Genomic DNA, 24512 nt, shown 5'->3' with positions numbered 1-24512 from the left:
CCATCTAGTGGCAGAAAAATGACCTCAACACAAATCAATATCACACTTTTTACAGTACGGTGTAAGTCAGCAAGTGTATGAAAACATTTTATTGTACATTTAGAACAGATATAAAATGTATAGAGCTGTCAAACGATAACATTTTTTAAATCAGATTAATCACATCTTAGAGTTTTGATTAATCACGATAAATCATTTAATTAAAAAGGCTTTTTTTGTCAACATTTTTTGCCCGCCAAATTTGAAGAGCATCTGTTATGTTTCTTTCTTTCTTTCTTTCTTTCAACATTTAATGTTATGAGGACGCCTTCAACATTTTTTGATCTACTATACACCCTCTCACTCACGGTCTTTTTCTAACTAGTTAATTCATTACTTGCATAATTTCAAATGGAAAAAAAATGACCCCAGTAGTTTGACATGAACAAATATTCTGAATGTCATACACAAACATTTATTAAATGCTTTACTTTAATGCATGTAGTTGTGTTTATTGCTAAAACACAACCTGTGCTACCTTTAACGCAGCCGTTCGTTGTCAAGATAAAGGATCATCTGTGCTCAAAATTAATATCGGCAATAATACATGATTAATGCGATCATTTTTTGCGATTAATTAGTTAACGCTTTAACTTTGACAGCACTAAAATTAACAGAGTTACCTATTGAAGTCATGCGATTAATTATGATTAAAAGTGGAACCCCTAATTTTTATAGCTATTTAATATTTGTATTTTTTGCTTGTAAACAGTGAACTACGACATGTCCACCGCCAAAGAGCTGCTTTTGCTGACCGGCAGCCGGGAGGAGCAGCAGCGGTGGGTCAGCCACCTCCTCAAGCGCATCCCCAGGAAGCACCCGCAGCCCGCCGCCCCGGCCCTTGCACCCGAGGCACCGGCGCGATCCTCCCCCCGCGTTTCGCCCTCCCCGTCACCAAGAGGCTCGCCGCAGATTTCACCGCACCGCGGGGCCATGAGAGTCTCGTCCTCCAGACAGCAGCAGCCGTCCAGGAAGGCCAGGTGAGGATTCCAACACTTTACTGATGCATTTAGTCTTTATTCATGAGCGTACCGGGGATCCTCGGTTTACGATGGTAAGCAACCGCATCAAAAAATTATCCACACTTTGCACTCCCCAGTAGTGAAATTTAAAACGATACAGAATTCACAATTATATATGTTGGGCTATTAGTGGATCAAGTAGAGAAAATGGCGCCGATCAAATGTACACATCAGGGGTAAAAAGAGCAAAGACGATTGGTCATTTTAAATCGCTAAAACTCCAAATATTGAATACATGTTGATGAACGTGTTGATTTTATAAGTGAACTTCAGGTGGCCTAACACAGTAACGTGGGGGGCCCCAGGCAAGCGGGCCGCCATTAATGTCGCAGCAGACATTTCAAGTTGACACCCAGTTACCGTCGTACAAATATGTACATTTAGTTTGGCTTTTCAACTAAAATAGTGTAGGTTCTACGAAAACCCAGGACCGAAAACCTCCTGTATACATATATTTTTGGGTTGCTTTGTATTACTGCAATTTCTTTAATTTTTTTGTAATAAATAATTTTTACAGTCAACCCTTCGCCATTCATCTGAGTTCATAATGCAAATAGCACAAATTTGCAATGGACCCTGCACCAATATGGCTATCAATTCTTTTGTTATTAGTTTAAAGTTAGCTGAAACTATGATCCAAAATCACTTGAATATCATTTTATTATAATTATTCTTAGAGCAGAATTGATTTTAAAAAAAATGCACTGAAAGTGCAAGGACGCCAGTATGTCTGCGCTTTGAAACATTTACTATTAGCGTTGTTTTTTTGTTGTTTTGTTTTTTAAGTTTTAGATAGCATAAATACTCTCGTTAAAAAAAATACTGTACAATTATTACAACTAAAAACCTTTATTTACTCCACTTACTGTATTAGATGTTGAGCAGCTAGCTATTAGCAGCCGATTAGCTGTTAGCTTTCGCCGCTGCCAAGAGCCATTCAGACATTTCCCTGCATCTCCTTGAGAAGTTTACCAGCCTGCTTTTTCTAATGCCAAGCCCATAAGGAGCCTCACCTGCCTGCCTGACATCAACCAGAATCACGCTGTTGATAGCTGTTAAGCCTGTCAGCCATTAGCCATTAGCCAGTAGCCAGCGCTAGCTAGTCGTCTAACATGGCACTTCAGCGTCAACAGAGAGAACCTAAAAATTCACAGTTAGTTTTTCAGCGAATAACTCATCAAAAATGTTGACTCGGTGTGGGTTCCTTTTTTTAATAATCATATTTGCTCCGTATGCTCATAAATGCCCAGCTGAATGGGAGCAAATCGGGCTTTTCAGCTGTGAATATTTCACATGAAGCCAGTCAGCTGCCTGTCTTTATTTCCACTGTTAGCCGCACGCTAACCGGCTCTCGCCTCTCAGCAGCGGCCCCATGCTACGCATCATCCTCCACTGACCTCTTCACCCACCATTCTAACGTTTCCCATGCTTGGGAGACTGTAAGTAGCTGAGCTAGCCTAGCACGCCTGCCCCCCCACCCCCCGCGCTGGCCCGCACGCAGCAACACCGATGAATGAACCCCCCTAATCGTTCCACTCACCGCTCTGTGCCCCCCCCCCCCCCCGATTTATTATCACCCCCTCGCTCCGTTGAACTTCCTACTTACCGTTTCAGATTGCTTGATTTTGACCTGAAAGACTTGAGGTGGTCGTTGGACGACACCGACAGTGATGATGATATGTTCTTCTGAGAGAAGTGACAAAGGGGGGACGGAGGGTAATTTGGCCTCTGCATGGTTGCATCTCGACTACAAGCGCGGCCTTGAGTGTTTCTGACAATTGCAGTGAATTGACAAAAACAAAAACAATTTGTTGTTTTTACTTGAGTGAAATATTGGAGATGAAATGTTACATTTGTCCAAGTGGACAATCATTTCATTATTTATAGATTTTTATTTTTTTTTTAGTCAATTGTGTGGATATTGTGTGGGTGTGCGCCATTGTCAGCGGTTCCTGCATGTGCGTGTGTTTTTGTTTCTGTTTTTCTTTTCATATCATTTCTTGTGTTTCTTCCCTCCAGTTAACCCTGGCTCAGCGAAGGGATTCTTCCTTGCGGATGATTGACAGCAGTGCGCCAACACGAAAGCAGAAAAGTTTAACTCCAAACTTTTTTAATACGAGGAACAATAGCGCCAATTTTTTACTATGCCAACTTCAAATTGACATTATGAACAAAAATGGACTTTCACATTTGTGTTTGACGTGCAAGGGGTGTGTGCGTTGTGTATATAAAATGAAGAGGACTTTTTTTGTAGAAGATCTAGCACATGTGGATTGTAATTTTTTTTTTTAATGAGCGTATATAATATTAATTATCAGCACGGGCTTGTCTGGAAATAGTTTACAAAACAAAATTGCACATTAATATTGGGTCACCAGTTTAGTTTTGTCACATTAGACAGTTGTTTATAAATGGAAACTCAAGCAATCCCGTTTTTTTTTTTCAATGGTCAAATAAAATTACACATCCATCCATTTTCTGTAGCGTTTGTTCTTATTTGGGTGGTGGGTGCGTGACCTGGGGTCTATGGGTATGTATGGAGATGTTGATACAATAAGAGGAAACGAAGAAATAAGGAAATCTTGATTTTTCATGAATTCTGTACTACAGCTATTTTTTTTTTTTTTTTCAGTAAGTATTTGACCATAATAGTTTCATGTCCCTCCAAGGTTCTGGCGGAATGAGTGTGCTTACATTAATCTTTCAGAAGCGCCTAAAGCCAACTGGCACTCATCATACATAATGTAATAGCTCATCATGTTGCCCATCTGCTAAAAATTGTACCCCGCACTGCACAACGAATATATTTTCGATCAGCGCGTGAATTATTAGGTTGAATGACCACCAAACTTTTGACCTGGAACGGAACTTGTAAGGTTGAAGACAATCCAACGCATCTATCGACTTTCCATAGCACTTTTTCTAATCAGAGTCAAGGTTGAGTGCGAGTCTAACCCAGCTGACTTCAACCTCAGTGACCTCCAGTTTGTTCAGATTTCATGGAACGCGCATCATAAAAATGCAGTAATTGTTCAAAGTCACATTTTAACTGCCACACAAGTGTAAGAACATGACCGACGCTTTTAAGCGTATTTAAGATTTTAACCTGCATTTACACCGACTTCACTTTTGTTAGCAGCTGATTCCATTTGTGTGCAGCACAACAGCTAAATGCTGCTTCACCATGTTTACTTTGAATTCTGGGCTCCCTGCTGGATCCCACAGCCCTGCTAGGTTTATATTTAATTATCTTTATTTATTTTGAAGTATTCAAGACCTAAAGCATTCAGTGAGTTTATAGACCAGGATTGCCCATATCGTTTATAATCCATCCATGTACTTGTCCTTATTAGTGTCCATTACAGCTAACTGGAGTTTATCCTAGCTAGCGAGAGGTGAGGTACACCCTGGACTAGACCAGCCAATCACAGGGCACATTTAGACAAACAACCACACATACATGTGTGTTGCGGCTACCCTGGAAAAAACACATGTAGAACATGCAAATTTCACACACGGATAGCCTGAACTGAGATTCAAACCCAGAACCTTTGGACGGTGAGCCACCACTACTGCACTTTGTTTATCCTCATACGTCATGGCATCAAATGCAATCATGTCGAATGCCCTGTTGCGTTCATCCAAGTCACATGATCAACTGCAACTGTGTCCGTCCTTGACTGCAGTGAGTGGCTTGTTTGCATAATAAGTAATGATTACATTGGGATTGAGCTCCCTGAATGACTCGGTGGTTTTGCAGAACCTGCAGCCACACTCATCCAACTTCCAGCATCAGCACGACAGTAAGTTGGATTCTAATTTCTTATCAGTGCATTAAGGCAGTGATTCATAACTAGTGAAGAGATCTGATATGCACTGGAAATCCAATTCAATTCAATTTAATTGGTCTGAAATTATTTCTGTACTGTAAATACTGGTTATGTATTTCTGTCTAATCTGTCTATACCAGTGACATATACTGACAGGCAGTATAATTACATACTCTTACACAAGGTGGCAGGAGGTACAATTAACCTGTGTATCCAATATCCATCCACCTGCAGCCGTTTGTACAACAGAATGCATTGAACCCCCAGTATATCGTGGTCTTTGGTGTAGTATCACGTTTTGCCACAGCAGGCAGCACCGAGGCCTGACTGGAATAGTTGCAGCACAAATTACAGCAAGAACAAGAGGATGCCACTTATGTGCCATACTCTCCCACATTTTTCTGTTTTAATATTCGTTCTGACCGAGCAAAATCAATATTTGCTGGTGTTATGTGTATTATTTTATGTCATTTTTGTATGTGTTAATGCCAGGTTTGGGGAATCTAAGTACGGAAAGTCAAAACCCTGCCACATGTGCTTCTACTTAACCGGCAGGTAAACGAGCTTATAGAAGCACCTGTTGAGTAAAAGCACCTGAGGCTTAAGTCAAACGATTTCAAGGTTTGTTCTCTCTGGACCTGGATTCCCCCACCCTGGTTGATGCTCTGTGCGTGTTAAAATAGCAGCTGTTTGAAGGTGTATATGAATGCTAATTTTTGTCAGCCCTTCTACAGTGCTTCGAATTATATGTTAGCATTAAGCTAGCGGACTTTAGTTGGACAAAATTATATGGTTGAGAACAAACACGAATGCTTTTGAGAGTCGCCAGCCAAAATATAGTAGATATACTTTTGTGATATTTTCATTCAGTGACACGCCTTGGCCCGTATCCCACTGAGTTTGCTCAGGGTTGCAACATTTCCTAAACGTTCTCTCTAAAAAGTCGTCTTCTTTTTTTGTCGCAAGGAAGCTTGTTAAAAATGTTCTTGTGACAAGATAAAACATTAAAACTCTAGGCGAACGTTGAACGAACCCTAACGGGAACACTTGCAAACATTTAGCCCTCAGTGGGATACTAGCTTAATACTTTTTTCTTCTTCTCCCCTAGTAATGAAGGTGTTTGGTGCAGTTGTCTTCTTCTTGGCCTATTTCGGCCGTGCTACTTTAGCGTGCCCGGCACTTTGCAAATGCTACCCAAGAAGAGCAGAGGTGGTCTGCAATGAGGTTCCCCTGACGGCATTCCCCTCCGAGGGTCTCCCCAGAAACACCAGCACCCTCACCATCCAGTTCACCAACATCACGTCCATCTCCGAGCAGGATCTCAATGCAACGCCCCAGCTGAAACAGCTCCACCTGTTCAGCAACCACCTCAGGAACCTTTCCTCGCACCTCCTCAGGGGTGTGCCTCACCTCACCACTTTGGACCTCACCGGCAACAAGTTGAGCCACTTGCCTGCGGATGTGTTCAGCCACGCCCCGCTTGAAATCCTGGTCCTCAAAAACAACCTGATTGAGAAAACCGATGCCGCGTGGCTTCCCGATAATTCCAACCTGACTTGGTTGGACTTATCTGGGAATCGATTGACAAACGTCTCAGCAGATGTTCTCAAAAAAATGCCACACCTGGAAAACCTTGACCTTTCCAATAACCGTCTGGTGAAGATCTTTGCAAATTCTCTGGACTCACTCACCAAACTTGATCGCCTGAATCTGCGCAACAACAAACTGGACAGTCTGGATGACTCTTTACTCGATAGCACCCGGAACCTCACCTACTTGTTCCTCTCCAGGAACAAGCTCAGTCGTGTTCCCCAGAGCATTTTTAAGGAGCTCACTCAGCTCAAACATCTCAGCCTTGACGACAACCAGCTTAGCAGGATCCCTCCAGGACTGCTCGACCATTTGAAGGCCCTGGAGGACGAAGGCTTGGACCTGACCGCCAACCCGTGGGTGTGCGATGGGAAGTTGGAGTACCTCCTCGGGTGGCTCCAGAAGAACCAGAAGAAAGCCTTCCTTCCGGAGACCATCACTTGTTCCGGTCCTCAGTCTCTCAAGAGTCGCTCGGTTATGTCACTCACAGAGACTGAACTAAAAATCTGAGTAAAGAATTCTTTAAAAAGCTAGTCTTTTTCTCATGAATTACAGTTTACATACCGACAGATATTGATATTGCTCATGCGAGTGTGCTATATCAAGCTATAGTTAACGTAGCTACAGCTGGGTTTAGCAAATGGGGCTAGTACATGTAGGCAAGACAAACTACGCAGAAACACTTTAAAAACATAGCTTTGTGTGAATTTACCATCATTAATTAGAGGAGCTACTGAACCACTGCTAAGCTAATAGCTATTTCGAGTAGCAACACGAAATGAACAGATACATAGAAAAAACAATAATAACTATTTTTTTTTAAGATACAAGTTCCTTCCTACCTCTACTAACCACGTTGCTAGACTCCAAAAACTATACAGTTCTCTTGGCTTCAGTTTTTACTTCAGCAACGCAAACCACACAGAAAACATTATCTCCGATTTTCTGTCAAACTTTACAACCGTTGTCATACTTTAGCTAGCAAGCAGATGCGGCAACATAGATCAATAAAACTGCCCGGATTACTTTTCCTGGTCATATTTTGTGAGACCACGTGTTACTTGGCAGAATTCCAAAGCCCATTTACTCTCGCAGCGCTTTCTTGGGCCCCGCTACCTCTCTCACAACAGAGAATGGAACGAGAGATCCTTCCGAAATATTACCTAGAACAGACATATACCTTTATATATTATTTCAAAATCCCTATTGTAAGGATTACATTACATCTTTATTCATACACACTTTGAATCAGTTAAAACACTCAATATAAAATTCAGGTTGGATGTTTGGTGTTTCTTGCTTTGTATGCTCAGATGTTTATGACAGAATGTGTCAAACACTTGCTTCCCAGTTAGCTACTAGAAATGGTATCATGTAGATTTAATATTTGAAATGTGTTGAGTTGAGAAGGTACCAGGGCAAATGTCATCTAAACTGCTAAGCTAAGAGGCTAATGCATGCGTTGTTTTGAGCATAACTTCTTCCTAGTAAAATAGAACAACAACTCTGGATTACAATTACATGTATATGAATGACCCAGCACTTTTTGTTAGATCTGGTGGGTTAACCAGCGAGAAATCAAATCCACTTTGAATGCAGTCGCCAAAGAGTTACTAACAAGCTCAGCTAACAAACAACAACAATGGAGGAGAACAAAGGTCTCCTGTATTTACTTCATGTGATTGCCGGTGAGGAAACATTTATTCAAGATAAGACTGGTGCGGAAAGAAAACAGACCGCTGTAGCAAAGCGGCAACAAGGTAAGCTAACACTAGCATATGTTATTCTTTTCATTTCTGTAGCCTCACATGTTTCTTTAGTTTATCATTCTCCTTCCCAGGGTAGAAGACGATGACGTGGTGATATAAGCTTGGTGAACAAAAGGAAACTGACTGCCAGCAAGTATCGGATTAAGCTCTGCAGTGCTTGAGAGAGGTCCAGTCAATGGAAAGCTCTGCAGCCGTGCCCCAACACCTGCTTTTCAAACCATTTTTGGTCTTTTTCTAAAAATAATGCCCTCGAAAATCGCTTCAGGGCCATTACTGGATGACACCTAAACTCGAACTTGAAGGTTTCCACTGCTGTTTTGAGTCCTTTCCAACCCACAGATCAATTCAATATGAGCTACATATACTTCATTACCAATATTAGTTTTTTGGGGGCAGTGTAGATGTGATTAAAGATGCATGAAAATAGGAAGTATATAATTTAAACGCTCCCCTAGTTTTTGCTGAAGTTTATTGAATGTCAGTCCCCTTGAATTCTGCTTTTTACGCCTACAGAAAGCGACAACTGTATGTTGGTTTTATGATGTACATAGATAGCATTGATAAATATTGTCAGATAATAATATTAAAAAATTGGGGGGGGGGGGGGCTGATTTGTTTACTGTTAACATAGAGGGATCGGTAGGCTATACTTACACTGTGTAAAATTTGTGTATTATCAATACTCTTGTTTTTTCTCACTATGTTGTATATGTTAAATGCTATGGGGGGCGAGGGGGCTGTACTCTCAACAAGGGTTAAAAGTCACAGCTCCCAAGTCTCTTCTATAGGCCAACAGCAGATGAGCTAGACTGTTGACTTTGTTCTGTTTGCCTCTTGCGACATTTTGTTCCGACTGACTGTCCTCGTTCACTCGCATAAGACAGCAGCTCGTTCGGTGTAAACAGACAGCTCTTCACCTTACCTTGAGGTAAGACTAGAAAACTTTGTCATAATCCAAGAACTCCCGTATTCCTAGTAGATGTTGTTTTACTATGTGCAGTGGTTGAAGATGAACTTGAAGCTGCTGCTGACGTTGTGTGCGCTGAGTAACTGCGGCGTCCACGCATGCCCACGTCAGTGCTCCTGTTCAGGCGCTGAGGTGGCGTGCGCTGATGTTTCGACCATGACCTCGTTCCCCGTAGATGGTTTACCGCCCAACACCACTGTGTTGTCCATCTGGTCCACCCAGATCTCTTCTTTAGAAGCCAGGCATTTCAATCCTGTACCTTTTCTGAACAGGCTTCAGCTATATGCCAGCAAGTTGGACAAGCTTCCTTCGGATCTCCTGCGGAATGCTTCCCGGCTGAACTCATTGGATCTCACAGGGAATCAGCTTGTACGTCTTCCTCCAGGGGTCTTCAGCCAGAAGTCGCTCCGCAACTTGGTCCTCAAAAACAATCGAATAGAACAAGCGGAAGCCAGCTGGTTTGACGATAACAACACCCTGATCTTGTTGGACTTGTCCGGGAATCGTTTATCCGAGATCCCGGCGCCTTTGCTTCAGAAGCTAAAACATCTGGAACATCTTGATTTGAGTGACAACAAACTGGAAGATCTGCAACCAGATGCTCTGATGAACCTGCACCATCTGAACATTCTTAACCTTGCTGGGAACAAACTAAGCACCCTGACGCCGACGGCCTTCAGCCACAACCCGAAGCTCTCACGTCTGTTTCTACAAGAGAATCAACTCGGAGACCTTCCGCCATCACTCCTCTCAGGTCTGCAGCACCTTCAGATGCTTCTTCTCAACCAGAACCAGCTGCAACATCTCCCCATTGGCCTGCTGGATGGCAGGAACTCTTCGTTCCAGCTGGTCCTAGCAACAAACCCATGGGTGTGCGACGGGAAAATAGAGTATCTGTGGAGGTGGCTTAAAGAACATTCTCAGAATGTCTTTTATTTGGAGGAGGTGACATGCGCTGGGCCGGAAGCGCTCAAAAACCGACAAGTGGCGTCTTTAACTGAAAGTGAACTTGGTCTGGTCAGATAAGATGATTCCAGGGAAGAGAACAATACTCATCTAGAATGTAAAAATGTTGTTGATTTGATGGTGGCTACAATCAACTGCAATGAAACAAGCAGAAGACCAATAAGAATAAAACTGGCATTGTCTGTGTTTTTAGGTTTGGTTTTGCTTCATTTTTTCCCTGTGTCTATTTTTTCATATCATGTCTACTCGTTAAAATAATCGTTTCCACCTGTTCTCGTCAGCCCTGTTCCTTGGGTCTACCAATCAGCTCCCTCCAGCCACTCAAAACAAACAAATCCTCAAACAAATCTCGTACACACAGAAGCGTTTCAAGACTTGCGTGTCCAAAAGAAGACGCTGAGGAGGTTTAATGGCTGTAATGTATATGCAGAGTCTGGAGTGGCGCTGTAGCGCAACCACAGGGAGTTAACGGAAGGTGCAGAAGAAGACGAATACTTTTTTTTCCTAACTTTATTGCAATCTACAGAACAAACATGAAAAAGACGAACACAGGAGAAGTGACAATGGCGGGTGATTCAAGTACACCACCGCTTGTTGAACGTGGGAATAAAGAAGCTAAATATTTTGCTGCATAAGCAAGCTAAGGAGGCGGCGCAAAACGACTACGACACGGCTATCCGCCATTGTTGTTGACAGACTGACGTTTCGCGCGCAGTCACGCGAGAATCGCCGCATACGTCATCACTGGAGGAGTATCCTGCATATGGTGTCCGGACGGACGCGTTTTGAAATCTTTCTACTCTTGAGCCCGCTTTCAAAAGTGATCGTCGTGTGGACGAAAGGCTTAAATTGTAAGAAACTTTTGAGGATACATTGAAACCGGCTTTTGTGTGGACGAGGCCTAAGTTCCTGGTTTTGTTCAATTTTTGACAGTTCAGTGTTGTCATTGATCATGATGCCATGTTATGTTTTCTTTTGTGGTAAAATTTTTGTGTCGTTTATGCATACAGTATACTACGTTAGTCTGGCTAATGTGTTCTTTTCCAGTCAAATGTATATGGCCAAAAACAACCAGAATGTAACAGAATTTTTTTTTAAGGACCTTGCAATGAATCAAATATTTCTCCTGGTTTTCATTGCTTGCAGCATTGTATGTCCTGTTGTTTTAATGATGTTGAGTGTGTGTGGGAGTGTGTGGGCTGAATCTTCCAGCTGACCTCTACTGCATTTTTTTCCCCCTGCATTCATTCTTCAGATTTCTCCTGCCATCACTAACAATATGAAACCTCTGCATAGGTAGTAATTTCTATTGAGGATAAAATACGGTCTCCTGCTCAGGCCCTTACTTATGAAAATGAAACATCATTCATCAAAGAAAGAACACAGGAAAACAACTTGATTTTGATATACAGGCCAAGGCAGAGCACGGATTTGAATGCTACGAGCTAAATGTTGATGAAGGTGCTCGGAGACTGCGTTTCGTGTGACAGCAAACATACACACCAGGGCTTGGAATATTTGACTGTCTCACGATTCGATTCAGAATCGATTTTTCGATTCAGAATCGATTTTAGATTAAAATTTATTTGATTGACAATGATTTCTGCTTCAATTTATAGATATGCAAAGAATTGTCATGATCTACTCCAGTCTGACTCGCTAATGCTAATTAGCGCGCTACTCGTAGCACTTTTATCACTCAAACGACTATTCATACAAAACGCTTCAGGAAGAGAAGCATCTCGACATCCTACGCTGCAAAAAAAAAAAAAACTTTTATTGGAATAACTTAATCATGATTTTTTGCTTCTATGTGGCTACAACTTAACAGTGTATCAGAACGTGCGGAACCACACTGCCCCTAAGTGGCCAAATTGTGTACAACATGAACAGTGCTCCCAATAAAGGCACACACAAACCAGGGCAAATACAGTAAAAAAAAAGTTGAAATAAAATCGATTTTGGGACATTTAAAATCGATTCTGAATCATACTAAATGAGAATCACGATTCTTATGAGAATCAATTTTTTTTGGGGGGGCACACCCCCTAATGCACACGCACCTCCATGGTGGCGAAAATGCTGCGAGGCAATGCATTTCATCTCCAGGCTTAAGAGTGAGCAGGCTGGTAAGATGAAATGACAAAGAAACCTTTTCTCTTGACATTTTACCACAGCGCTGCCTTTTATAGATGACTGACTGCCATGGGAATGCAAAAGGTCAGAATTTAAAATCTCGCTGGCCCGTCTTGTGATATGACTGATGAATGACTTTTCAGAGTGTATTTTATCCTAAAGGTAAACAATATGTTTTAAAATGCCAGCACACATCTTGGCCCATATATATTTATAATGAAAGCCCTAAACAAGTGCTTATTATTTTTGTCTTAATGCACCCCTCTTCCACTTAGAAATCTCTCCACCACTTAAGCTCACAATTCAACATAGCAAGCGCTTTTTTCCGTCACCCCTGGGCCATGCCAATATGCTCTACATTTGAATTAAAAAAAAAACAATCAAACAAAAAAAAAAACGTTTTTGTTTTGTTTTTTTACTTTATTGCAATTCACTGAACGAACACGGCAACTGTAAAGTAATTCTTTGCAGGTATGAAAACAACATAGGACGTTGCTGCTTTAAGATTGCCAGAAGGAACATTGTGTACGGATCCATCAATACAAATATGATTTAACATCACAAAAGTGAAAGGATCGATCAATAATAGGGAATTACTTTCCTGTTGAATTTGGCACACTTACGAATTACTTCCTTTTAATTTCTGGGCACTTCCTAATGATTTCTGGGTAAAAGCATCAATAATAAGAAATTCGGAATTACTTTACTGTTCAATTTGGCATACTTACGAATGACTTCCTGTTGATTTTGGAGCACTCCCGAAGCACTTCCTGTTGATTTCTGGGTATTCTTGGGGTACTTCCTATTGATTTTTTTTCTTTCTTTCTTTTTTTCCCCCACTTTATTTAACATTTCTATAAACATACACTTGCAGAGGACGCGAGGCCTGGACATGGCAACAACATAAACCACAAAAAAAAGAATATGCGATACAAAAAACAACTTAAAATCAGCCATAAATCCTTGAAAGGAAGTTTACATTTTTTCCATTTAGCACAATGAATATATTTGCCCATTAACAAAATAATATTAATTAAATCCGAAACTGAAAAGTTCAAATCATCCATAAAGAAAATAACATGACTTAATTCAGTATGTGGAATGTCATTAATTCTTACTGACAACCAAGTCTAAAATCTTTGTGAAATAGGGCAAAGAAAAAACAAATGATCCAAAGTTTCTTCATCATTTTGGCAGAAGGAACAGTGATTTACCCCAAACTTAAATCTTCTCTTTAGAAATTCTACCACAGGGTATATCTTGATTATGATTTTAAAATGTGTTTGTTTCACTTTAGGCAACACAGGCCATCTAATGTATTTTGTAAATGCCTTATTTATATGAACTGAATTTACTAAATTAAAACCCTGGCAAACTCACAAACAAAATCATGAAATTGATTCTTATAAGAATCACGATTCTCATTTAGTACGATTTAAAATCGATTCTAAATGTCCCAAAATCGATTTTATTGAAATAATTTTAGACTTTAGTCTTGCCCTTGTTTGCGTGTCCCTTTTATTGGGAGCGCCGTTCATGTTGTACATGATTTGGCCACTTAGGGGCAGTGTGGTTCCTCGCATTCTGTTAAGTCACATTAGAGAGTAGAAGGAAAAAGTCACAATCAAGCTATGCCAATAAAAGTTGTTTTTTTTGCAGCGTAGGAAGATCATATGCCGTCGAGTAATGTTAACATGCTTCTCTGTGTACATTCCTGAAGTCTTTTGTATGAACAGCCGTTCTTTTGAGTGATAAAAATGCCGCAAGTAGCACGCTAATTATCATTAGCGAGTCAGACTGGGGTAGATCATGACGATTCTTTGCGCATCTATGAATTGAAGCAGAAATCGTTTTTAAGCAAATCCTTTCAAATCAAAAATCGCTCTGGATCGAATCCTAATGTATTTCCTTATTTCACAACGATGTCCTCTAAGGAGCTCCAAGAGAAGTTTCCTTGAATAAAAATCCCTCCAGAGCACATTATCTTAATCTGCACATCAGTCACACACTTTGTTCTTTAACCATTTTTCATGTCCAGCTCAGGTTGAAAGCAGAAAAGAGGGTTGCTTTTTTTCTCATTAAAACGTAACCTGAAGGTGGAAGACAGGCGTCGTTCCCAGACGCCATTAGCATGCGATTGCTCCTACTGAGCCTTTTATCAACCCTCCCACGCACCGCGACTCAAATGGCATGTTCGGGGCCCACCGGATTTTTCATTGAATCACTTTTCAACACTACAACATCCCATGCATTAACCTCCATCTTCATTTGTCGTCGTCGTCTCGACACGCATTGTCGTCGTCCCGGCCTCCGGCTCATAAATCATCAGTGTGGGGGGGGGGGGCGGGGGGGGTGCAAGGTGGAAGGTACTTTTACCTCATTACTGACAAAGGACTGAGGTCGTTTCCACAACTGCATGATTGGACGAAGTAAACGACCTCTCACTGCTCCCGAGGGAATAATAGGCCATTATATGCTTCTTGTTTGGTGAACGCTCGATTTTAACGCCATGACAGGATTTCACGCTGTTAGGAGTAAATGTTGTAGGATTGATACATTAGTAAATAGGAGCCTCTAATGACACATGAAAATGAGATTAATTGGCACACGTGCTCGAACCAACTCACGATAGAAGAAGAAAAAAAAGTGTGATGATAATCTGTGTGGCCTACGCAGCAAATTCTGTAGTGTTACAAATCTAGTGTTAATTATTTGGAGTTACTGGGTGTTGTTTTTAACTATTCAAAAACGGGTGGTGTTATTTCAGAGGGTCAAACTCACCGTGCGTGAACTAGGCCTACAAGAAAGAATTTTGCGGTAACAAACATGTATTATCTCGTGGCGTACTTGTTAGTGTTGTTGCCCCCCCCAAGTGCTAGCTACTAGGTTTGAGTCCCACTGTCTCCATTTGGGTTGAAAAATAAACACTAACTCTAAAACTGTGAGAAAAAACAACAAATTACAATAACACTAAGTGGTTAAAAGTAACAACAAAACTGTGATAAATTAACTCATTCACTGCCATTGACGGCTATAGACGTCAAGAATTCATTTGAACTATTTCTATTAGTTTAACATTTTTCCCCCACTTTTGTTCAGAGTATGACAACCTAGAAAAAAAAATTTGTGTACATTTAGAACAGATGTAAAATTTGTGATTAATCGTGAGTTAACTATTGAAGTCATGCAATTAATTACAATAAAAAAATGTAATCACCTGACGCGATTTAAAAAAAAAAGACTTCACTAGTTAACTCACGATTAATCACAAATTTTATATCTGTTCTAAAGGTACAATAACAAAAATTATACGTTTCTTCTTAAAAGTGGAGGGGGGGGGGTTAAACTAATAGAAATAGTTCAAATGAATTTTTGACGTCTATAGCCGTTGAAAGAGGCTAATTATTTGTCCTCTTTTGCGTGTTCCAAAACATTTGAAGACAGATTTCTTGTAAGAAAAAACACCTTGCAAGGATGATTTATTAAACAGAGAATTCTCCGGTCACGGCAACAACACTGAACATCACGTATGAGGTGGAATTTTCGTATGAAGTGCCCATGTGCCCCCTCCCTTTGCGGAATCCAGCTTTTAAAGAATCAAGTTTTGAAAGTAAACACCCCTTCTCCTCCTACTAAGAATGAGTAGAACAGATTGGTTCTCACACAATATGTTACATAATATTATTTTCGTACACAGACTGCACCTGTTTTCATTTTTAGACAAAATATACTCTCAGGGTACTTTTTCCCAAAACAAAATCTAGAGTGGCCGTGAGTGATGATGCGAACAGAGTCAGTGGTGTGTGTGTGGGTGTGTGCGCTCCCCCGAAGCAGAGTACGCTCCCACGAAGAGAATGTGTGTGTGTAAACACTGAGAGGGAATTTTAGACCAAACAAGGTGTACCAGCTTAGTTTAAGGTCAAATTATACTGAGTTCAAACACTATTTTACCTACTTCACATCTATAAAGTATTTCAACATGGTTAATATATGAAATAAAGAATTAAAAATGTTAATAATGTATAACACCGTCAATGGCAGTGAATGAGTTAATACCAAAAATTTAAATATAAACTCAGGGAAAGTGTTAAATTTAACACTCCGGGAGTTAAATCGACACTTCCGATTTTACTGTGTATAAGCGGGCTACAGGAAATGTATTTGTAAATGTTGAACTTTTAAATTTACAATTGTCAGCCCTGACCATTTTCTGAACAGAATGGGGACGAGAGATCAGTTTTACCCCACCATGAAAATTCGTTTTTAGTTGGCAGAGTAAAATATTTGACTATTAAAGTTGAGTGTATCGTCATCACAGTCATAACTCTTTCGTTGTGTGTGTGGGGGGGCTATTGATGAGCGTCACAAGTTTTAATGACTTTCTCCAAGCTGACTCACCTTGCCTTGTCAGGACTTTGACATGAAAATAAAGCACACGTTGATTATGCTGCCCACGGGAATTGCAACACCTCATTGCAATGCTAAAAATGTGCATCGAAAGTCCACCAGTGCCAGAAAACACCACCCTTTGTGTTTTTTTCCAACGCCTCTCTTGGTACATTGATTTCTACAAGCTCGGTGATCACTCACACGGGGGTACAAACTACCCTGACAGAGTTTAATTACCTCCAAACATAAAAAAAAAAAAAAGAGGGGAAAAAAACAGCACACAGCATTTCATCAGTGAGTGACATCTAAATCTCCTTGATGGCTCCTCGCATCCCTTGCCATGAGTTATTTGGATCCTCTAACGATTCTTTTCGCTCTGATGCGAAAGGGATTATCATCTGGCTGGAACTGTCCCGCGGGGGGCTTTATGCGGCTTCTATAAAAGACCTTTCACCTGTTGTTGGGCTGCCCGCTGCTGGAGGGAGGGTCAAGGCGGCCCAGCAAGATCATGTATCAGGGGGCGGGGCGGGCCGGGCCGAATGCTTTCTGAAGGTTGGATGGAGAGAAAGCCAACAAAGGCTTGTGGACTTCACTGAACGATGTCTGTTGGATGTCTAAAAATGAATTAAATCTCTTAACATGCATGTTTTGAAGCTGTTTATGCTGTTTTAGTCTAAATATGGCATTCTGATTAACTGCCATTGACAGCTATGGACGTCAAAAATTCATTTGAACTATTTTTATTAGTTTGCCTTTGTTTGTTTTTTTTCATTTTTGTTTAGAGTATGAAAACCTAGATTTTTTTTGTACATTTAGAATAGATATAAAATTTGTGATTAATCGTGAGTTAATTAGTGAAGTCATGCAATTAATTACGATTATACATTTTATTCGCCTAATGCCCCTAATTTTTAATAATCTTTTTTTTTTTTAAAGAAAAAATTAGGGGCGTCGGGCGATTACAATTCTTAAATGTAATTTATCGCATGACTTCACTAGTTAACTCCCGATTTAAAATGTAAAAAAAAAAAAAAAATTGATGTTTCGGGTTTTTTAAAGAAAAAATTAGGGGCGTCGGGCGATTACAATTCTTAAACGTAATTTATCGCATGACTTCACTAGTTAACTCCCGATTAAAATGTAAAAAAAATAAATAAAAATTATTGATGTTTCGGGTTTTTTAAAGAAAAAATTAGGGGCGTCGGGCGATTACAATTCTTAAACGTAATTTATCGCATGACTTCACTAGTTAACTCCCGATAGCTTCTGGCATCATCATGCTAATAATTTCAATATATTTATAGTGAACACTGAATACGGCGAGAGCAACTGTGTCGATTATTTAACATGTCTCCCGAGTCCCAAGTCACTACGATAAGAATTAGCATTTGTAACTGGAATGTAGTTTTAAGCTAATAATTAGCCTATATTCTTCTATTTCACCTGCTAACACTACTTTTGCCTTGTGGCACCATGCTGCCCCTCACAGGTCAGTCTTGGTACATCGACTACAGCACACATTTGCTGCTTTTTTAATTAATTTATTTTTATTATAATTTTTTTTTTCCCTAATCATGTCACTCGGTCGCTTGGTCCTGCGATTCTCTTAGCATTTACACTAGCAAAAAAGTTCCCTGGTGAACAAAAACTAAACTTATAAAGCTGGAACCTGATTGAACAGCGATTGAGGCTTATTGTGCAATGAAAGTCTTCGAGTATTAAATCAGATTAAAATGAAGTGATCCAAATAATCAGTGGAAGTAGACTCATGGCTGCAAATCTTTGTTATATTTATAAAAAATAAAAAAAAAAGGCTTTTTGGAATAGCAGCACAGATCAATGCGACATCCCAGAGGAGGTACTTACAGTAGTCTAACGAAGCCTTGGCTGTGTATTGTTTTTAATTTCATTTAAGAATGTGCCGCTAAGAAGGAATTGAAACTTGAAAATTGAACGCGCACCTTTCCACTCCAATAAAACTCAATCATCTCCAATGAGATAATGAACCGGGACAAGTGCATCAGCAAGCTCGCACTCTTTTGGTCTCTCAAGGCCAATTTCCTTTAATGAGACGTCCATACAAGTTATCAGCGGAGGTGATGCAAAAGGACAAGTTTCAGCAATTTTTGTCCCAAATCTCCCCATTCGGTGATTTGCTCTTTAGTATGCAAGAGGAAACACACGAGAAGCATTATTCTTTCTTTTGATGTGCCAGCTGCTCTTTGTAACCCTCAGATGGAATTCATTTGCCAAGAAAGTCAAGCAATGACTGGATTGATTTTGGGAATGAAGCAAAGCGGCTTTAAAACAAGACTGTGCTTTGAACAATTCATTTGGGCCCGTCAGCCCTCAAAGGCGGAATTCACTCAGCACTTGGCACCCGTGTGCAAGGTGCTCATTCAAACTGCCAGATAAGGTGAGACCAAGGCGTCTTACTGGAACGTTCTAAATGGATGACATTTTAAGCACTTTATAACAGGAACAAAACACAGGGAATCCTCATTTATTTGCTGGCTTTTATTTTTCCTCTAATAGAAAAATTTGGGCTTTCAAATCGTCACTAATATCATCGATACTATTTGTCAGCCCCCCCCCCCTTTTTTTTTTTTTTTAAAAGCTTGAAATTAATTTACATTGGTTTCCTTGCAGTGGAAGGACAAATTCAGTTGGTGGCGCTCATGTACCAACTGCTAATAGACACAGAAGAAGAATGAGGACGTGCAATACATTAGCAACACTCTAAAAAGAGAATTGTTGACCAATTTAATTACCGGTAATAAAATTGCTCCAAGTGGTAACATATGATTGAATTAAATTAATCCAAAGTGAATCTATTGGTTATAATTTGATATATTAAATTGAATGAATCTTAATTAAACTTTTTTTTTTCCTTTGGTCCTTCCTCGGGTCTCCTGACGGCCTCACGACTCTGGCTGGAAGTGTTCGGTTTAGGTGAACGGTATGGGATTTTTTAATAGGTTTTAGGTGAATTAATGAATACACACTCACACGCACGCACACACATGCACATACACATTCTCACCCACATACAAAATTTAAAAAAAATAATAAAAAGAGAGAGCAATGATGATGACATGTCAAATCGGTAAAATTACCGAATGAACAATACTGAGCTCTCCAGAAAAAGAAAAAAACTTAATTAAACTTAATATATTCACTTTGGATTAATTTAATTCAATCACGTGTTACCACGTGAAGCAATTTTATTAAGTTGGTCAACAATTCTCTCCAATCTTGAATTGGTTCAACAATTCTCTTTTTAGAGTGTATAGTTCTGTTTTGGGCCTCCATTTTCCATTTTTGCAGGTTATTGTTAAATGTTATTTCTACGTATTTTTATACAGAATATATGGAATAAGCATGGCAATTTTTTTTTTGTTTAAATCAGCATAAAAATCGAACTCAACTGATTTTTTTTTTTTAATTGTTCCCCAGTGCAAACATTCCGTTGTCAACCCATTGTCTTGTTAAGGAACATGGATGAGTTGCAAGATATTTGTTGATTTGCGTGAATGGCAGACTACATCCTGTCTCATATTTGTTTTTCTTTAGAAAATCTGTGTTTTTAAAGAGAACAGACCAGCGTCAACAAGGAGTTGTGCGACAAAAGCTAACACAATAAAAGTGGAGCTAAACTATATAATCTGATTTAGTGCATAAACTTGTGCCGCATTCATGAGTGCGCGCCAGCGCCACTTATCTTCGCGACTTTTACGACCTTAGGTGTTTTATGAGCAAATGTAAACAAACACACAGCGGCTGCAACGTTGGTAACACCTCCGCAAGCCAATGAGATCCCGTTTCAAGGAAATCTGCCCTTTACAAGGGTAATAACACTCAACCGCAACACAGGGAAATCAAGCTTCCACATTAGCAAGCAAACAAAAATACTGTGGAGACAAGATGATACACGCAGAAGGAATCTGTTCGGTGCGTTGCGGGGGCCCTTTGGTGTAACTTTTTGCCGCGCAGCACGTCAATGTGAGCAGAGAGCAAATCTCACTGTTGGCGTAGCTGACTTTGATTCTATTTTCGAGTCTTCTATTTCACATTAGAGGCTCCCTAATTCCTCTTTAGATTACAACATGGGAGGAAAATAATGAGGCTGTAAGTCTCCTCCCAAATGGGAAGATACCAAGAGACTGAGTGCACATTTTCCAACACCTGGAAGCTCTCTTTAAAATCACCCCCGACTATGGATGTCTTTATCTTTTTTCATTAACAGACAAGACAGCGTCATACATAAGGTTTCTATAATCTGGTAGGGATAAAGAAGTGCCGCATTCACAGCTGTCAGACAAGTTGAATTATCAGCCAGTTCGCATTCATTTATTTTTCTGTTTGGCAAACACCTTTTTTTCCTCTTCGTTGCATTGATTTGCATTTTTACGAGTCTGGCGAAATGGCGGAAAACTGTATTTCATCTTGTCGCTTTTCTTCAACTTCCAAAAGTGCAGAAAACAGCACCGTGAAAAAAAATCTTTGTAAAAATAAAACAACAAATACTGAAGGTTTGATTAAAAAAAATTAAAGAAAATATGACCAATAATCTGTGCAATTCATATAAAAAAAGCAAAAATAATCCTAACAAATAGGGATGGTCGATACCAAGTACCGATACCACTACAACTTTTGTTACACTAAATTTCCCCCCAAAAACAATGACAGATTATTTTAAAGAAAATTTTATAAAATTAATGGCAATTTTCTACTCTCTAAATTCTAATTTTCTGATCATAAAATGACCACAAGATCCCGAATAACAACTGTTCAACTTTCGTACAAACATATAAAGAAGGTAAATACTGTAATAATAAAAAATAAGAAGAAGAAGAAGAATCTTTTCCTTCTAAAAAAAAAAAAAAAAAGAAGATTATTAAAAATAAAATTAAAAAAATATTTTTTTAAAGAAAAGATAATGAAAAATTAGGGGCATCAGGCGATTAAAATTTATAATCGTAGTTAATTACATGACTTCACAAGTTAACTCACGATTAATCACAAATTTTATATCTGTTCTAAATGTACAAAAAAAATCGAGGTTTTCATACTTTTGTTAACAAAAATGGAAAAATATGTTAAACTAATAAGAAATAGTTCAAATAAATTTTGACATTTATAGCCGTCAATGGCAGTGAATGAGTTAAGGAAATTGGCATAGAGGAGTCTACTGAAAGGCCTTTTTGCATGTGATGCGATTCAAGATATTGCACATAAAACCAACAAAACCAGATATTGTTCTGCACCGGACCATTTTTTTCCCAGTATAAAAGCCGTGATAGGTTGAACAAATCGCTTCTTTCACAGTCAGTGAATTTGCACCTCGTCCCGACTTTCCGCGTTACACAAGGTCAGAGATTAATCTTGGTAATTGTTGTCTCTCCGACGCAGTGATGGTGCTCCGGGGTGCACTTATGCACACAACTGTCTGCGCTAACTCCTTCGGCAGACGAGAGCTTCTGGGCCGTTCTCCATCGCAGCCGTTTCTTCTGGATAGCCACATCGGGGGAAATTGTTTTACGGGCTTGTTCCTGCAGCAGAAAATAAATCCCAAATGAGACGACGACTGGGGAGACTGTAAAGCCAAAGCACTATTACACATTATCACACGCTATTATTCAAATGAATAGGTTTGGCCATTTTGGATTTGTAATGCCTCGGGACACATAAGCGTATTCTGTCTCATCTTTGCCTATTGAATTCCCCAAAGCTTTGAATTTACACATTCTTCTTTTTGCTGCTTTTGCTCCTTTTTTCCCCACATATGTTTTGAACCCCCCCTTAGAGAGGGTAAGTGGGGGGGGGGGACCCTCCTTTGAGATCTGGAAAAAAACACCTCAGCACATAGTGACATAAAACTAAACAGATCTCCGGCAGCACACCCCACAATGCAATTTCTTATATCATCTTTTATGACCCTTGCCTAGTAGTCAAATATCCAACCATTGGGCTGTCCTGCAAGGCAAGGCAGAGGGGAAAGCGCTGCCAAGTGTATGTGGCGTGATACTGCAAATGTTGGTATCGATTCGATACCAAGGGTCAGTATCGCCCATACCGACATATTTTTTGGGGTATGTTGTTTTATATTTGTTGTAGCATGATCATCTTTAACATCAAGTGAGGAAGGCAAAAAATGTTGTTTTGTATTTGAAGTTTCTGAACAGTATATGATAAAGTATTTACATTTATTTTTTCCATGATCACTTTGTGCACTTTGTTTAAGAAAGTTAAAAAATATATATATAAAATATTTATATACCATAATAAAAAACTATCGATATCAATACTGATACCATAATTTTAAAAAGTATAGATATCAATACTGATACCGATATCGATACTTTTTAAAATTATGGTATATAAATATTTTTTTAATTAAGGTAGCTGTATCATCAAATTGATTTTTCACAATCAATTTTTGACCTTTATTTTTGCGTTTCCTTTCTAACCCCTTATCATTCGTGTCATTTTTACCAAAAATGCCTAAAAAAGGTGCACCCAAAGTAAACTTAAAGCTATTCTTGAATCCATTTAGACTATCAGCATAAAGGGTCGGTGTGGGTGAACAATTTTCCCAGAATACTTTCACTCTGGAAAATGGCGTAGCGCCCGCGACCGGGTGGTCGGAATGATAAACGGGTAAGGATAAAATCAGGACAAAGTTTATTGATAAATAGAAACTACTTTATCAATTCCCCTCCCCAGAAAAATTACAACCATAATATTTTTTTTACTTTCTTAAACAAAGTGCACACAGTGATCATCAAAATAAATTTAAACAAATACTTTATCATATACTGCTCAGAAACTACAAATACAAAACAAAAAATTACCGACTTGAATCGATCCGCCCACCACGAGTGGCAACTCGTCATCTTTAGAAAACAATGAGAAGTTCAGGTAAGCCAGCAGGAGTTTTGCCTCCTACATGGGGAAACTTTTTAAATATAACTGCTGTGTCATAATTGTCCACCCTCACTTCTCTACATGTTCAATTAGTTGTCAAATGAGTAGAAGCCGGATACAAACAAACAACAAAACATGAACACCCTCATGGTATTGTCACAATAATAATACAGACAAAAAAGTGTCACTTCAAGTGTGACGTTTTCTTTCCGTCTTTTTTGGCAATATTTTGGGGTAAAAGAATATAGAAACTCATTTTTGTGCGCGAGCGCCCACAGAATAGCACAGACGAGCAACATGGAGGAGTGAAAATAGCGATTAGCCAACAGCCCACAGCAGGTCACAACTAACGCAGCCAATGTATGCAGTTGTTTGTGAATGTGTGCGTTGGGGGCGGGCGGCGAGAACGAGGATGTTTGTCTCGGGCTGAAAGCTTGTGAAATCTATATTTGAACTTGAAGATGAATGCCTATTTATCGATTTGACACGCGAGTTCCACCTGTCATTGGGCACAAAAGCTTTTCTCCCCAGGCTTTGACATGTGCCGTCTGCCTGCTGGTCGGTCGAGATAGCCCGTGTTGTTGTCGTTGTTTGGAGCACCCGTGCGTGCGTGGGCGGGCGGCCGGCCGATGAGCGCGGTCTCGCCGTGACCTTGTGTGCGACCTTCCTATAAGCACACAGACCTGTGGATGCAAAACTAGCTCGCGTTAGCGATGGGGTTGCCATGTGAACGTTGAGATTTGCACTTTTGTGTTGTTTTATGGCAATGATATTCAAAAATAAAGTAACACTTTACATACGGATGACATTATTCATCCTGAAAAGCAACTAAAAACATTGTAATGTTCATGCCAGGCCTGTAGATGGCGACTACCCA

The 24512-nt window shown here is 39.8% G+C and overlaps 3 protein-coding genes across 5 annotated transcripts in view; all 3 read left to right on the top strand.

Moving 5' to 3' along the window:
* The window catches only part of LOC144039332 (rho-associated protein kinase 2-like), a 33479-nt gene extending 29944 nt beyond the window's left edge, over positions 1-3535 (top strand). For both annotated transcript variants that reach the window (XM_077552555.1, XM_077552556.1), the window contains 2 exons: positions 752-1019; positions 3081-3535. In XM_077552555.1, coding sequence (XP_077408681.1) covers positions 752-1019; positions 3081-3084 — 272 coding nt within the window. In that variant the 3' untranslated portion in view covers positions 3085-3535. The remainder of the gene's footprint in view (positions 1-751; positions 1020-3080) is intronic.
* Positions 3536-4732: 1197 nt separating this feature from the next.
* On the top strand, positions 4733-7014 carry LOC144039747 (uncharacterized). Of its 2 annotated transcripts, none has more exons than XM_077553400.1 (2): positions 4733-4864; positions 6000-7014. In XM_077553400.1, the coding sequence occupies exons 1-2, from the start codon at positions 4774-4776 to the stop codon at positions 6989-6991; spliced, it is 1083 nt and encodes a 360-aa protein (XP_077409526.1). In that variant the 5' UTR covers positions 4733-4773; the 3' UTR covers positions 6992-7014. The 2 variants fall into 2 exon arrangements, with proteins under 2 accessions (XP_077409526.1, XP_077409527.1); XM_077553401.1 differs by lacking the exon at positions 4733-4864 and adding an exon at positions 5515-5587.
* A 1996-nt stretch (positions 7015-9010) lies between these two features.
* On the top strand, positions 9011-10369 carry LOC144039748 (uncharacterized). The gene is made up of 2 exons (XM_077553402.1): positions 9011-9178; positions 9251-10369. The coding sequence occupies exon 2, from the start codon at positions 9260-9262 to the stop codon at positions 10241-10243; it is 984 nt and encodes a 327-aa protein (XP_077409528.1). The 5' UTR covers positions 9011-9178; positions 9251-9259; the 3' UTR covers positions 10244-10369.
* The last annotated feature ends 14143 nt before the right edge of the window (positions 10370-24512 follow it).

This window comes from Vanacampus margaritifer, chromosome 19 (genome assembly GCF_051991255.1).
Source record: "Vanacampus margaritifer isolate UIUO_Vmar chromosome 19, RoL_Vmar_1.0, whole genome shotgun sequence".
Classification (NCBI taxonomy): Eukaryota; Metazoa; Chordata; class Actinopteri; order Syngnathiformes; family Syngnathidae; genus Vanacampus; species Vanacampus margaritifer.
Note: the sequence above shows the minus strand (reverse complement) of the source record. Positions and strands in the feature narration are given on the sequence as shown.

What these genes read in the sequence shown, in the direction of transcription:
- LOC144039748 (XM_077553402.1), top strand. Translation starts at nt 9,260, where the DNA reads ATGAACTTGAAGCTGCTGCTGACGTTGTGTGCGCTGAGTAACTGCGGC.
- LOC144039747 (XM_077553400.1), top strand. Translation starts at nt 4,774, where the DNA reads ATGATTACATTGGGATTGAGCTCCCTGAATGACTCGGTGGTTTTGCAG. An exon ending in CTTCCAGCATCAGCACGACA is followed by an intron (nt 4,865 to 5,999) that starts GTAAGTTGGATT and finishes CTTCTCCCCTAG; the next exon opens with TAATGAAGGTGTTTGGTGCA.